The 17,028-nt window shown below is 42.0% G+C and overlaps 1 protein-coding gene across 4 annotated transcripts in view; it reads right to left on the minus strand.

Annotated features, from left to right (window-relative positions):
• The window catches only part of LOC119647561 (huntingtin-interacting protein 1), a 53,593-nt gene that overhangs the window by 26,018 nt on the left and 10,547 nt on the right, over positions 1-17,028 (minus strand). Inside the window, exons 1-2 of one of the 4 annotated variants that reach the window (XM_038048556.1) lie at positions 677-862; positions 1-165 (exon numbers count right to left, since the gene is read on the minus strand). The exons of 2 other annotated variants lie outside the window; for them this stretch is intronic. In XM_038048556.1, coding sequence (XP_037904484.1) covers positions 1-33 — 33 coding nt within the window. In that variant the 5' untranslated portion in view covers positions 34-165; positions 677-862. Of the gene's footprint in view, positions 166-676; positions 863-17,028 lie in introns of those variants that run through there. One more of the 4 variants, XM_038048555.1, reaches the window with a different exon arrangement.

The raw sequence follows: 17,028 nt of genomic DNA on the forward strand, positions 1-17,028 counted from the left end.
CATTTGATAAAACTCCTTATCAGAGAGAGACATTTTGACTTTCTTTGTTTTTAGTACTTGTGTTACAAAATTATTAGTCGTTCGTATATTTTCTAATGAGGATCGATTAGTTTTTTCTAGGGTTTAGTTCTCACAGCATTTTAAAAGTAGTTTCTTTCAAACAGTCTGAAATAAGAGAAAAAAATTATGAGTTAATGAAGTTCATGCAATTAATGAATGAGGGAGTGGGTTATTTTAGGGTTTGGAATATCAAACGTGGTTTCGTAAAATTATTTATTAATAATGTCATTCGGGTCACAGGTTTACCATATTCACACTCTTGCAATATACATGGTTTTGTTAAGTTTCTAGTGGCAAGCTTCAAAAATTCGTTGGCGATCAACAAGGTAAACATGACCACTTCATGTTTACTGGTGATAATATTTATCAGCGACAGACCTTCGTTTTATACTATTCAGTTTATGATTATTGCGAATGCTTCAAAATATTTGTTATGTTGTACTTTCTGAATATGATTGTTAGGTTTTCGTACATTTAAGGCAGGAAACACTATTTATGACTCCGAAAGCGAAAGGGATGCTTCCTTTTCCTTGTGACTTATTGAACGAAATGTTAAGAGGTGTAAGTAATCAATAAGTTTACGAAAGAAGAAGGTTTATTATATTCACTTCCCCACCTTTCACATTGAAACTGAATACTGCACACGACTAAGTCCGGTCTTTCATCATCAAATTTCAAACTAGCTTCATATAATAATTGTTTTTAACGAAAAACACAATTGATAGTTGTTGGATTTTTTTAACACCACACTGCGCAACGAGAGTCTAGGTAAATACGTTTGGGAATCGACTAGCGATTTATCGGCTAATGACTGAAAGCTGTTGATAAGTTATCACATGATAATGTTGTCAAGTTAGATAACTCTGGTTTGTTCTCTTTTGCAGCGCTCTTTTCGTGTAATTTTAGTAAAGGTCGACGCATTGCAATGCATTTACGTCAGCATATGGAGGGAGATTCGCTTTCAAAGAGACGGTGTCGCGTTTATTTTTATATGTACACTTGAGATATCATAATGTTCTTTTGTTACAAATATCCTGCGATAATAAAATTAATTACGGCTTTGGATTAGTAGACTAAGAGCAATAAATTTCCGATATCCGGAACAAATTAAAGTTCTAAGAAATGAGGTTTATCGCCAATCACACTTGAGACAAATAGTCAGAGAGCTTTGAATGAATTTGGGATATATATTTTTAATCAATAGAGAGGGAGAGAATAGTTTTCAACCCCCAAGTTTGTTAAGCGATTGATACAGTTTCATCCTGGATCATTTGTATTCATTTATTATTCAAAAGAAATACTTGAAAAACCAAAATATGTCAATATCCGGCGCGGATGGCAATCGAAAATCCAATAAGGTCAGCATTGAATCTTTATCCAAAGCGCAAATGAAGACCGGCGGAGACCACCACACACAGAATTAGATAGGTACATCCTGGTCACCTCGAAATGAATGAGAAGCCCTAAGTCTCGCAAGGAAAAAAGTGTGGCAAAAATTGACAAAACATTACCGGCCAGCAAGCACTCACAGAATCGATTTAACCTCCTTTGCAATGAAGACAATGGACATTCTGCTGAAAATGAGGATAATTGAGCGTAACAGTTCCACACTAGTTAACGCAGGCCTGCAACAACTTCTACTTTGGTCAAATGAAAAAAGGCAGTGTTGACGAGACGAAAGTCCAGGTCTACAGCGAAGGTGACTATCGTAAAGTGACCAAAGACTGGTTTGGCAACGAAAAATGACAACAGCTTAAAAATAGGAAAGTGCCAGTGGCTCGACTGAAATCTGTGAAGAATTCTCATAAGAGAACTTTAAGATTAATATTAATATAATCATCATCATCAACGGCGCAACAACCGGTATCCGGTCTAGGCCTGCCTTAATAAGGAACTCCAGACATCCCGGTTTTGCGCCGAGGTCCACCAATTCGATATCCCTAAAAGCTGTCTGGCGTCCTGACCGACGTCATCGCTCCATCTTAGGCAGGGTCTGACTCGTCTTCTTTTTCTATCATAGAGCTCTTATAGACTTTCCGGCCTGGTTCATCCTCATCCATACGGATTAAATGACCCGCCCACCGTAACCTATTGAGCCGGATTTTATCCACAACCAGACGGTTGTGGTATTGCTCATAGATTTCTTCATTATGTAGGCTACGGAATCGTCCATCCTCATGTAGGGGGCCAAAAATTCTTCGGAGGATTCTTCTCTCGAACGCGGCCACGAGTTCACAATTCTTCTTGCTAAGAACCCAAGTCTCCGAGGAATACATGAGGACTGGCAAGATCATTGTCTTGTACAGTAAGAGCTTTGACCCTATGGTGAGACGTTTCGAGCGGAACAGTCTTTGTAAGCTGAAATAGGCTCTGTTGACTGACAACAACCATGCGCGGATTTCATCATCGTAGCTGTTATCGGTTGGGATTTTCGACCCTAGATAGGAGAAATTATCAACGGTCCCAAAATTGCAGTCTCCTATCTTTATTTTTCCCGTTTGACCAGTGCGGTTTAATGTTGTTGGTTGGTTGGTTTTCGGTGCTGACGTTGCCACTATATATTTTCTCTTGCCTTCATTGATGTGCAGCCCAAGATCTCGCGCCAATCACCGCCTGCTCGATCTGGATGAAGGCAGTTTGTACGTCACGGGTCGTTCTTCCCATGATGTCGATATCGTCAGCATAGGCAAGTAGTTGGGTGGACTTAAAGAGGATCGTACCCTCGCATTTACCTCACCTCATTTACCATCACGGATTACTTTCTCCAGGGCCAGGTTAGAGAGGACGCATCATAGGACATCCCCTTGTCATAGACCGTTGATGTTGAATGGTCTTGAGAGTGATCCTGTTGCTTTTATCTGGCCTCACATATTAGTCAGGGTCAGCCTAGTCAGTCTTATCAATTTCGTCGTGATACCGTATTCTCTCATGACCGTGTACAGTTTCACCCTGGATATGCTATCATAGGCGGCTTTAAAATCGATGAACAAATAGTGCAACTGTTATCTATATTCCAACAGTTGTTCCATCGCTTGCCGTAGAGAGAAAATCTGATCTGTTGCTGATTTGCCTCGAGTGAAGCCTCTTTGGTATGGGCCAATGATGTTCTGAGCGTATGGAGCTATCCGGCCTAGCAAGATAGCGGAGAATATCTTATAGATGGTACTCAGCAACGTGATACCTCTATAATTGCTGCATTGTGTGATATCTCCCTTTTTATGTATGAGACAGATAATGCCTCGCTGCCAGTCGTCAGGCATTGATTCGCTGTCCCATACCTTGAGTTGATGAGCCACTTGGTGCCTCCATATCTAACTAATTCGGCTGTAATTCCATCGGCTCCTGGCGACTTATGATTTTTTAGTCGATGAATTGCACGGACTGTCACTGTCTCTCCTATACTTGGTGGTGGCAGTATTTGTCCGTCGTCTTCAGTTGGTGGGACCTCCTATACTTGGTGGTGGCAGTATTTGTCCGTCGTCTTCAGTTGGTGGGACCTCCAACTCGCCGATGTTCTGGTTGTTCAGTAGTTCATCGAAGTACTCAACCCATCGCTCCAATATGACTATTCTGTCTGAAATCAGATTTTCCTCTTTGGCTCGGCAGGATGAGAATCGAGGCGTATAAGACTTCGTCCTACTGACTTGTTAGTAAAATTTCCGCGGCTGGTGCCGTTTTTCCCTGTACTTTTCTATTCTAGGGACATCGAATTGGTGGACCTCTGCGCAAAATCGAGATGTCTGGAATTCTTTATTAAGGCAGGCCTAAACCGGATACTAGGTGTTGCGGGGTTAATGATAATGATGATGAAAGAAAAACCCCCAAGTTTCGTATGCATGTGATGCGAATTCATTCATTTATCATTTGTAAATATGACATGCCCACATGCATTCTATCTCTGGTTGAGATTTCCAAATAGGCTAACTATGTACATAGTCAATTTTTGTTTAGGGATTGAGGAGTTTTAACTACGCATCCATTTGACTTCGGACCGGCCCAAATGGAGAGCAACTTGCTCCCACTCTCTATGGTCCACGGACTCCTCTTTTGGGCTTAACATCCAAAGTCCAAAAACTAAAAAAGGACCGAAGGCGGCTACGGTTTCGTACCAGAGCAGAGGCAAATCATCAGACGCTGCCTAATCTCTGCCGTAGCAGTCTTCGTCCCTCTTTTATTTTTTTTTTAATTTTAGGTGTTAAACCTAAAAAGAGGAATCCGTGGACCATAAAGAGTGGGAGCAACTTGCTCTCCACTTTATACGTCTACCGTGTCTACCTCCGTTAGGTATAATTGTTGCTGTTGTTGTTGTGGTCTGCGAACTATAAAGGAGAGCGAATATCACCAGTGAACCGATTCGGTTACGTTATTCCCAGAGCAAATGTGAGGTAGCGTCTAATGAATTGCGTCTGCCCTCTTTTAATTTATGTACATAGTTTAAGCAAAAAAATGATAAACAGCCCGATGCATCAACAGGGCACAATCCTTTCAAAACTACAGTACAGGTAAGATGTTAGGTAGGTATAAGTGGTCGCTCCAAGGACCGTTTTGATGTCACAAATTCCTAAGACCGATCGTTGTAAGGTGAGTAGGATCTGGCCGGCCGAGATCTTCATAGCGAGCCTGTAAGGTTCATGACTGATCGCTGCTCCTCCATTCTACAACTAGAGATCACCCAAATATGTTTACTTAGCACTAGTTAGAACTAGGCAATCGCAACGGGTCCTTGTCCTCCTCTCCAGAACGTCGACCATGGGAATTGTAGGGCATACCAAGTCTGACGGTATGGTCCCCTGTTGACTGTGTTCACACAGAGTCCAAATGAGCGGGGAGAGGGCCGTTCGGGAAACAATTGATATTGAATGTATAATTCGAAACATTTTATTTCAGTTAATTTGTATGTCGGTGGTCGTATATTTGCTATGAACTTGTACCAATAGCTTCGGCTCTCACCACATAGCCAATAGCACATTGCGCCGTGAAAACCACAGTAATCCTTTACATGTTAAAGTGCAGCTGGATCAAAGCTTTCGTGTCGTCACATCCTCCTGAACATAGTGGAGGTGACTACACCGACCAAGAGGCTGTTAAGAGCGAACTTACGCCTATGTTTCTATAACCGGGAAATCAGAGGAAGGTGCTTTTGAATGTGCCGCCTAGACGGTTCAGCTTGTCTTTCCAGTGCCCCACCAACCTGCAGAATGTCGTCACGGAGTGCACGATCTTAATAGAAGCTTGGATGTCGGTCACAATAATTAAGTTACAATATGGCGATTCGGGCCATGCCCTAGTCATTAAAAATGAAATGAATCCATATTCATTAGAGCAAAAGTGAAAGGAATGCATAGATATAACTGTTACGACCCGATGCGAGCAGGATAGAACTAAAGAGCCCCAGTAGTGTCTGTACGTGCCATTCTTTGAGTCCAATCAAATTTGATCCTGCTGAATTTCAAACTCAGCGCCAACCACCACACAATAGAAATATGAATTAGAATGGAGCGGACTAAGGCTGTGTACATCCAAAGAACCATTCCGGCCGGATACTCCGCTTCCTCGCGAGGGTTTTCTTGCACGCTTCTTAACCTCCCGATCTATTTTTATTCTCCTTTTTAACTTAGAAGACACTTTACATTAACGGAAAATTACAAATGTTTTATCTAGTTAGCCCCAATAGGTGGTAGCGCATAGCTTCTGCTTCGTGTTTATTACGTTTACGCATCGTGCAATCTACCAGCACACCTTTCCCTCGCGACCACGAGCAACCAGAGTACCAGATGGACCATTCCTCTATACAGCTGTGGCCAAGGTTCAGATTGCATTATACTGGTTCTTAGCATAGATATTATAAAACCATAGAATCTTATTCTGGTTAAAGCCTATTTGATGGATTTGGTACTTAAGTTGTTTAATGTACACTCTATATCCAGGAAGGCCTATTATTAAATTTCGCAGAATCGCTTCGTTTGAAATTTACTCAGGCCAACAATAGAAAGAAGAGAACATTAACGTAGCATTTCCGGATTTCGGTGCAACGGTCGGTAGAAACGCCGCTTCTGAGATATACAACGCTGGATGGGGATTTAAAAGCCTCGCGATTGCATCCAGATCATGGAGTTGATAGAACCAAATAGTGAGACTCATTCCGACGAGCCGACCCCACTTGTGACAAAGAAAGAAGAAGACTCCTTTATTTCATATTTCAAGAAAAATTTAATACAAATACGCCAGAACCATGTATTCTAAGAAGAAAAAGGCTCAAATATGGGATTTATAGAACCCACGAAATTAAAAAATTCCATAAATCAAGGATCTTTTGGAAGATGAAAGTTATTACATACAAATAAGGAAGGAAAGAAACATGTTTGATTATAATTAATGCACTCTCCTAATAATCAATCATTTGATATCAAATGAGTCATTTGAATACATGTAAATATGTAAAACATTTGCAATACAAGAAATAGTACAATAAAACTTTAGTTTTATACATGTAATCCATTCCATTAGTTTCAATCGACCCCGTTCTGAGCCTTTTTAGATAAAATATTTGCCAAATGAACCATAGCCTACTTTCCGATTGCGGGTGAAGCACCTGTAAGTTCTTATCAGCAGAATATGATAAATTTACTTTGTTATTAACAATTTCTCGAGTCACAACTCTACCGCAGCTTTTTGTAACAACAAAATGTCTGGCCGTATCTACAATGAGTCAATATTTTCGCTCGTATTTTGTCTTTCACATTTGCTTGGAAAAAATAAAAATATAAATCATTTTGGATGTGAGACGGAAAAGTTGCCTTTTTAGCTTCATATTCCTTAGTTTTCTGCGTCATTATTACTGCAATCTTTCATAATTTGCAAGCTTGAAGTGAAGTCAGGGCAGTAAAGCTCTCCTACGAAGCTAGAGTCAATGCCGTGCGATATGCATATTTCTAAGTCATGTATAGAAATGTGTTCAAATGATGAACAGATAAAAATATCTCAAATCTAAACAGTGAGAAGATAAGTATGAATGTCGCATAGGGAGCCTAATATAGGCTGTGGGCGTTCAGACAGTCTGATTTGCTTTTCTGAATCATACGGAAATTGAAGGCCACCGGGGTGCATTTGGAACAGTTGGTGATTGTGATAAAGAAGTTGACGCTTTGAGATATTATTATACTTTACACCATTTCCAATCAATTCTATGGAAATGTGCGCAACACTCTTATCGGCTTATCGTAGAGTAGTACAATAATAATAACAATAAATAAATAAAAACTCCACCGTAGCCGGTCCCAAGTCCGGTTGTAAAAGGAGTAGGGATGGATAGCTTCAGTCTGAATGGCTCTACGCCACCGCAGCAGGTGAGGAAAGTGCAGGAACTTTGCAGATTACTCACTGAGGAAGCTATCCGCACACCCGGCAGTTAGGTATAAAATGCAAATCCATCTATGAGAAGAAGAAGGAATTTAAAGTCCGGTACGGAGTCATCTGACTTGCCGTAATGGACAGCACGGCGACGAAACCGCTGGTCGTGGGGCGCCACGACGACCAGGAGCATAGCTCCGCCTGCTGCAGCTGTTTCGCCACAATCTGTGGCGACCATTTCAGCAGGTTCGCGTAGGCAGCGGATGAAATGGACTGAAGAAATAAACTTCTTCATCATCCGCTCCTACTACGAAATAACGGCGGGGGCGGGTACAACATCTTACCGCCCCTTGTTGCATCAGAGATTCGTCGAGCGTTTCCCGCAATTCGCGCACGTGATTGTGCAACGAGTCGCAGACCAGTACCGCTTTATTACTCGCAGCGACACAATCCCGGCCACCATCAGGGAGCGTGTTCGACTTGAAGTCATCGGGGAAACTGGTGACGTGACGGGGAAGTTCGAGTTGAATTCCAAAGAGCGTGTATAGAATTCAAGGATATGGATCCTTTGCAGAGACCTAGTATTCCCAGGCTCTATGTATCTCCAGCAACTCTGGGAATCTCAAATCAATGATGAGATTGACTCTCGGCTGTGTGCTGGCATGTCGCTGCTGCAACTACAATCACTCGTGTATTGTGGTGCAGTTACGGCTATCAGATTGCACGGTCAGAAGATTCGCTCTCGTGTTATTGGTTTGAGTGACCAAAGAGATCCACCATGGCAAATTCGTTTGTAACGTCGGCGGGACTCACAAAGGCAGGACATTGCTAGACTGATTCAGATAAGCACTGGCAATGCCAGAAGACGGGTGAGAAATAAAGTGCAGAGGGTTTACCGGAATTATGCCATCCCCAGTGAGAGACCCGTAGTTGAAATTCTGGACACACTAAAGCAGAAACTTTCTGTCATATGTAGTCGGTTACGACGGTATGGCGAAAGTCATTCCAGACGTGTCCAGAATGCAACATACGCGAGGAACCAGCGGAACTTTTTCAGATCACTCAAAGAATCCCAAAAGAGTGTCCAAACAATACAGTTTTCGGTGACGGAAACGAAAGAATATTGGGGTGGACGTTGGGGTTACCCGCATGCCAATACGTCTCCGTCACAAACTTTGCGCAAACATGTCGAATTTGCAAACCTCCGTCACTATCCCATGTGTCGCGAATGTCGACAAGTTCGGGGCGTCAACTCAAAACTTCGCGCACACGTTGGCCGTTTTAATCAGTTCGGGCTGTTGTTGGGTGTCCAGAACGAAGCTCCTCAGTGACCCTTCCCGGCCATCCTTGAAGGCCTTGTTCCACCTTCCGCATTTGGATCCTCCTTAAAGGTCTCTTACGTAGTGACACAATCAAAAACAGACAGGGCGCATTTGAAAGAGCAGAACCCACTCCACAATTTCCGACCGGTCTGATCGATAGTTAGTATAGTTGCGTCATAATAATACAATGCGCATTACATTCATAATGCACCTTCTTAAGAATAAAGGAACTAACGTTGTAAGTGAAAACTTGGCACATCAAATAGTAGCAATTGTATCTACTGTACAAAAAAAAATAGGACTACCCTCTATTTGCTATTTGAGGCTTAGGCATATCCGCAAAGCAGTTGCCATATTTTTGAGATAGCCTGCAAAGAAAATTAAACTCTTCAAATTTCTAATTTTTTAACTTTTAATCCTCAGAATTTGTCTGACGACAGATCAATAATAATAATAATAAAAGGAAAAGCAATAATTAACTCTTATTTCTAATAAAACGTTTAACCTCCAGAAGATCCTCCATAGTAGGTATGTCAAATAGTGCCTAAGAAAACTCAGACAAATTATGAATCGACAAAGTCAAAAAGCCATCTGATTCCATTTGCAAGATTCATCATGCGTTGTTGATGTACCTGATCTGGACCCAAATCTTGGATATCACCTGATAAATATTCCGGAACCTGTCTCGTGAAAAGCCCATACTGCGTTGAATTGTATGAATACTCGTAAAGATTCGTCACAAAATTTTCGTAGGTGTCCACCATCTCGTCGTATTCGTTCAGTTGCTTGATTTCTTCAGCCCTTCTATCTTCGTACCATCTGTCGACTATAACCCGGAATTGATCTGATAATTGCGTCTGCATTGCTGGTTCCTGCACACAAACAGATTGATAATTTCGAAGGGTACAAGATTCTGTATTGTATTCCATTGTGATTTGTCTTATTAATAAGCCTTTTGTTGACCTTTTAATAGCTGCTTAGATTTTTGAAGCTGATTAATTATGACAACACCAAACTCAGGTTTATATACGGTTGTCATCCCGGATATTTTAATTACCAGCGATCATTAAGTTATCCTTTTCCACCAAATATTATTTTCTAATTATTGCCTGAGTTTCCTGAAATTAGGATGCCTCCAAGGACGAAATATGAAAGTGCCTAAATTTGCAGGAATTCACATCCTGAGGCCGCTCCTGTGGACCATCCATGAATTCTTCCAATGTTAAAACTCTACTTCCGAGAATACTGAATGTCTGGAGTTCCTTATTAAGGCAGGCCTAGACCGGATACCGATTGTTGCGCCGTTGATGATGATGATTCCTCCTTTACTATAAACTCTATTAAACCTCACGAATTACACCAATTACACAATTGATCTGACTTGACCATTGCGACCTACTTTCCATAGTTCCCAGAAGTTGAGCTGCATTTCCCAACTCTATTTCAATTTTCAAATCAATTAGAAGATTCAGCAAAAAGACAATTCGTAATCAATTAAGATCGATGATCTGATTTATAAGCAGAAAAATGTGCAATCGAATCTCGGCTATGCTTTTTAGATCTTGAGCTTGATATCTTCGCGCAATACGGGTTAGACTGAAGTGAAATTTCACAGTTTTAATCGCTAAGACAGCTAAACGGTATCACACCAAATGATACCATCTCATTTAACATATCCAATTGCTGGTGCAGAGCAATTTCTCTCGTCATTGTGCCACTCAATTACTCGAGATAGCTAAGTTTCTAGGCACAAATTAGCTTACTAGGATTTCTCTTCCAGATCATACTGGATTACTTAGAAGCATTAGTCTAATCTCGAATGTTAAAAAACTCATTTTCGCTTTCTGTTCAAAGTATAATCTCGGAAAACCGGTTCAATTGAAAACATGTAGAATTTACCTGTACCTGGGCACTAACTGGGTCTTCAGGCACAATCTGAGGCTCACGGATTGAGGCTAAAGGTAATTCAGTGTCAGGCATTACGTGATTTCGTTTTTAAATTTAGTTTTGTGGAGTATGCAGGGCATGGGGATTTGGAGTAGATGCAGCAACATGGAAAAGAGTCAAAGAACGCAAATGGAAGTGGCATTGGTTGTGCTTACTGGCTTGGAGAAAATAAGGTTTATGGGAACCGAGAATACGTGTTGTGAGCGCTTTGAAATGTTCGATGATTACCCAATAAAGCAGGTGACAATGTAATCGCTAAAAGCAGAAATGGCTCGCACTTTATTGCGCACTCAATAGACCTGAAAATAAGCAAATGCCATTTGAAATTATTATTAATCCCAAACAGAGGAAGCTCAATCGAGTTTTATTGATTCTAATAAAATAAAGGAAATATAAACCAAACTCATAATTTGATATTAGTGCTTCGTGTTTATAAAGCGAATTAATTCATTCACTGACTCCAACGTTTTTGTATTACATTGCATGCTAGTCTTTAGATGATAATGCCTGGCCACAACAATTAAGTCGTTCCAAGATGTTTCCTTGAAATTCCATGCCAAGATATTAATTGCAAAAATTGCTTTTCACAATTTCCGGGAAACTGGAGCATTGACTGTTGAGGATGGTTATGTTAGACACGCAAGTCGTTTGTGTTAGATGCAGTGTAGTGACCGATTACGATTAGCAGGGAAAGAAGAATGTGGCGAGATTGTTATTTTCGCATAATTGCTGTGAACCATTATTAGAAGTAGATATATGGTAGGCTAGTTGCCTCGATGGGTATGCAGTGCATTGTAATCTGTACATTACACTCATAAATTACACGAGCTGGAAGCACAATACCGTGGTTGCAACAGAGTAAATATTTGTATTCATGAATGACTCGCTGTGAATTAACAATTGCACTTCCAGCAATAGCGAAAATTACTGGCAACTGTTACCTTGTATAGACTTGTACAGAGTCATAATGCTGCTCACAATCTTGCATGTAATATCTGCAATATAAAATCAGTAACGTTGTTAAATCGTATTTATGCAAATGAAGACTCGAATTATTTCTACGTCATATTCTCAGCACCTGGAAATATGGTTCAATTCCCCCAATATTTGCAAATGAGCTTAAAGACTTCATCGATTGATCTGCGCTCTAGCGCTAACCAGTTGTTAATTTCGCCGGAAAGTTAAACATTTCTTAGCTTAGGCACCAGTAAAAACGCTACTCCTCTTTAGCCAAAATCTCAGGCAATTCCTGCCTCTGGTAGCTTACTCTTACGTTAGAGGTACCCAAAAATACATGAAAATGGCAGCAGTGGGTATTAACTCTCCAAGTGGTAGCAATTTACATACTTTGAGAATTCAGGTTGTGGCGAAGGCGGAGAAATCTGTGGAAGACAAGCTGTCCATTTCAGTGGAAAACTTCCCGCAGTTAACCAGAAAAGATAGTATAGCAACTGCCTAAATGGGAGGAACTGGAAAGCTGACTACCGCCGGCCTATCGGTGATACTGTCGCCTAACTCTTCCAGAAAACGGGGGAAAAGGCTCGACAACAGGAAACTTAAGCCGCAAAGGGGAAAGAATTACGTGTCACAAAATTCTCTTCCACCTCTACCAGGAACAGCCGAATAAAGGGAAGCTGATGGTGTGGACATCATCATCAACGGTGGAACAACCGGTATCCGGTCTAGGCCTGCCTTAATAAGGAACTCCAGACATCCCGGTTTTGTGCCGAGGTCCACCAATTCGATATCCCTAAACGCTATCTGGGGTCCTAACCTACACCATCGCTCCATCTCAGGGAGGGTCTGCCTCGTCTTCTTTTTCTACCATAGATATTGCCCTTATAGACTTTCCAGGTTGAAACAACCCCATCCATACGGATTAAGTGACCCGCCCACCGTAACCTATTGAGCCGGATTTTATCCACAACGGTCATGGTATCGCTCATACATTTCGTCGTTATGTAGACTACGGAGTCCATCCTCATGTAGGGGGCCAACAATTCTTCTCAGGATTCTTGTCTCGAACGCGGCCAAGAGTTTGCAATGCTTGTTGCTAAAAACCCAAGTCTCCGTGGAATTCATGAGAACTGGCAAGATCATTGTCTTGTACAGTAAGAGCTTTGACTCTATGGTGAGACATTTCAAGTGGAACAGTTTTTGTAAGCTGAAATAGGCTCTGTTGGCTTGGCTGCCAACAGCCGTGTGCGGATTTCATAGTCATTGTTATCGGTTGTGATTTTCGACCCTAAATAGAAGAAATTATAAGCGATCTCAAAGTTGTAGTCTCCTATCTTTATTCTTCCCGTTTGGTTGGTTGATTTTCGGTGCTGACATTGCCATCATATATTTTGTCTTGCCTTCATTGATATGCAACCCAGTTTGTACGTCTCGGGTCGTTATTCCCATGATGTCGATATCGTCAGCATAGGCCAATAGTTGAGTGGATCGTACCCCTCGCATTTACCTCAGCATCACTGAATCACTTTCTCGAGGGCCAGGTTAAAGACGGCGCATGATAGGGCATCCCCTTGTCGTAGACCGTTTTTGATGTCGAATGATCTTGAGAGTAATCCTGCTGCTTTCATCTGGCCTCGCACATTGGTCAGATTCAGCCTAGTCAGTCTTACCAATTTCGTCGGGATACCGAATTCTCTCATGGCCGTGTACAGTTTTATCCTTGCTATGTTATCATAGGTGGCTTTAAAGTCGATGAAAAGATGGTGCAACTGATGTCTATATTCCAACAGTATTTCCATCGCTTGACACAGAGGGAAAATCTGATCTGTTACTGATTTGCCTGGAGTGAAGCCTCTTTGGTATGGGCCAATGATGTTCTGGGCGTCTGGGGCTATCCGGCCTAGCAAGATAGCGGAGAATATCTTATAGATGGCACTCAGCAACGTGTTACCTCCATAATTGTTGCACTACGTGATATCCCCCTTTTTATGTATGAGACAGATAATGGCTCTTTGCCAGTTGTCAGACATTGATTCGCTGTTCCATACTTTGAGCATCGGTTGATGAATTACTTGGTGTAATTGGTCGCCTCCGTATTTAACCAATTCTGCTGTAATTCCATCGGCCCCGGGCGAGTTATGGTTTTTAAATCGAGGAATTGCACGGACTGTTTCTTCTATGCTTGGTGGTGACAGTATTTGTCCGTCGTCTTCAGTTGGCGGGACCTCCAACTCGCCGATATTTTGGTTGTTGAGCAGTTCATCAAAGTACTCAACCCATCGCTCCAATAAACCCATTCTGTCGGAAATCAAATTTCCCTCTTTGTCTCGGCAGGATGAACATCGAGGTGTGTAAGGCTTCATCCTGCTGACTTGTTGGTAAAACTTGCGCGCCTGGTGCGATTACTCCCTGTACTTTTCTAGTTCACAGACTTGTTGATTCTCCCAGGCTTCCTTTTTCCATCTGTGAAGTCGCTTCTTCGCTCGACGGAGTTCGCGAAAAGTCTCTGCGCGTGCCCGCGTTCTTTCAGATTGCAACATTACTCGGTATGCAGCATTCTCCAGTTCTGTAGCTAGCTTACATTCATCGTCAAACCAGCCGTTTCAGCTTTTCTTGCAGCTGGGGCCAATTATCTTTGTGTCCGTATCAATGATAACTTTCTTCAGGTGGTTGTGAAGATGCTTCATCTCCAGGATCTCTATTGACTGCGGTTATTGCAGCATCCATTTCGCCCTTATAGGTGTTGTGAATGGCTTCGGGATTCACTCTCACCTGATTGTCAGAGAGGATTGTAGGTGGTGTCGTAATTCGAGCTCGGAGCACCATGCCAACGAGATCGTGGTCTATATTGGCCCCCCTATATGTTCTCACATTCATCAAAGCTGAGAGGTGGCGGCGTTCAATCAGCACGTGGTGAATTTGATTGAAAGTGGTTCCGTCTGGAGAGGCCCACGTATGTTTGTGAACCGCGCAAACCAGGTACTTCCAACAACCATTTCGTGCGATACTGTTAACTGGATAATGCGCAATCCGTTATCATTGGTATTCCTATGTAAGCTATGGGAGCCGACGTATCGCCTGAATACGGGCTCCGTCCCTACTTGAGTGTTGAAATCTGCAAGTATGATTTTGATATTATACTTGGGACAGGCTTCGAGGATCCGCTCAACTGCGTCTTAGAAGATATCCTTCTCCGATTCTGCAGTCTCCTCTGTAGGAGCGTCAACGTTTATGAGGCTTACTTATATTTTTAAACTTGCCTCGCAAACGTCGAGTGCATAGCCTTTCGCTTACATTTTCAAAGCCGATAACAACAGGTTTCATTTTTTCGCTGGCTAAGAAACCTACTCTGAGCACATGGTTTACTGGATGGCCACTATAATATATGGTGTAGCGGCTCTTCTCCAGGAAACCGGTCTCTGTCCATCGCATCTCTTGCAACCCTGTTACATCAGCCTGATATTGGGACAGGGTATCAGCTATCTGCTCAGCAGCATTCGGTCAGTACAGGGAGCGCACGTTCCATGAGAAAATGCGCAAATCGTTAATCCGTTCGTCGTTGTAAGATCCATCCTGTCCGAGGCTCCTTTCGTGGCTTCGTAACCTCGGTTTTCCGTGTAGGGTTGTCAGCCCTACTCAACCCCCAACCTGGAGGACCAGTTGGTACATTTTGTCCCGTTTTTAGACGCGGGAGACTCGCCTTCCTCCTATCCTTCTCCGTCTGTAGTTTTTCATAAAAAAAGAACTCCCAGCGAACACCACCACTACTACCAGGGTTTGGTAGTAGAGCTGTTGGTGTTGGTTCAGCAGGCGTTTCCCAGGTTATATGCTCCATCGTGGGTACCAATCCACGTTTCGCCCTGGAACCTATACTACTCTTTGACCGCTTCTTTCGTTGACAGCTATCAAAGGAAAGAAGACTCCGATACGACATTGAAGTCCAAGAAGCTATTCGCTTGTACCCCACAGAATTCTGTACTGATCTTACCATTATGGAACATCTCATGCAACGATATTCTTAGACTTCTGTTTCGGAAGGGGGGACGGTAATCATTTGCACTACAATTACAGCATTGGTTATGGGTTTAAAGTATACTGAGGACGTTGAATTATATGCAAGAGTACGAAACAACGAAAGCATCATAACAGAAATTATGTCCACAGTGAAATTGGGAATCATAACAAAGTTCATAAAATTCCATTCGATAATTTCTGCATATTACAAACTATAGAAAAAATACGAATTATGTGGTTCGATAAAACATTGCTCTCATCTTCATCTACCTGTTTCCGGGCTAGGTCTGGGTTAGTAAGTACTCTCTAATAACTCCAGACACCCCTGTTTTACGCCGAGGTCCATCAATTCGATATTCCCAAATACTGCCTTCGCCCTGGCCTACGCCATCGCTGCATCCTAGCCGATCCATGCCACGTCTTCTTTGTTTTCTGATGAGAAAAGGTGAAGAAAAGTTGTCCGACATTCTTGGAAGGCTCGTTTCTAAGCTCCAAACGTGATCCTACCACCACTAAGGACGGTGAACGCAGTGGACATCCCTCCAAGACCACCACATCGAAAAAAACTAAAGAAGTCCTCTAAATTTTCAAAATTGAGGGGGATTTCAGCCATACTCACTGAACGCGTAAACATCACTGAATAAAGATTTGTGTGGGCGCTTTGTTTCGATGCACCAGAGTCGTCGAAAGTAACGATCAAATTGCAACAATATGGAAGTGATAAGCTAGACGATATGGGTTGTTCTTTGTGTCCTGGGTTCATGATGATCACGAAGGATTTTGAGGTGACGCTTTGACATTGCGGTATTCTCAGGTAGAATAAAATCACATGATTTAGCAACATATTTAGAAGTAGCTCGAAATTATACTCGCATGTCTTTCCCAAAGCAAGAAGAATCAGATAACTGTTGAGCTCCCGAGAAATTTGACAATTGAAGGGACGTTTGCATAGTTCCCCCAAAGAGTCATACTTAAACTAACATTAGCGTTAACCCCTAGTATTCCCAAGCGTTATTCAATTATCGGTTGAGAGATATTACCCGAAGATTGAACCAAACTATATAACATCGAGGAAGGAAATTTATCCTTCAAGATCAATTAATTCATAATCATTATTTTGTAACTTTTCATAAACTAACTGGGGACAGTCACTTGGCGCTGCGTTCATGATTTGCAAGATTTCTAGATACCTATTTGAGATATAGTGGAAATTATTGGTTAGATCTATCATTTCTAGCCACGGTGCTTTTCCGCTAAATACTTAGATGTACCTCACCTGTCTATCCACTTTGGTAAAGCAGCTGAAATTTCGGAAGACCAGTCATGAACTACTTACTTTTTGAAGAAGCGTGAAAGGTATTACTTATGATATGAATCA

Source organism: Hermetia illucens, chromosome 2, assembly GCF_905115235.1.
Source record: "Hermetia illucens chromosome 2, iHerIll2.2.curated.20191125, whole genome shotgun sequence".
NCBI lineage: Eukaryota > Metazoa > Arthropoda > Insecta > Diptera > Stratiomyidae > Hermetia > Hermetia illucens.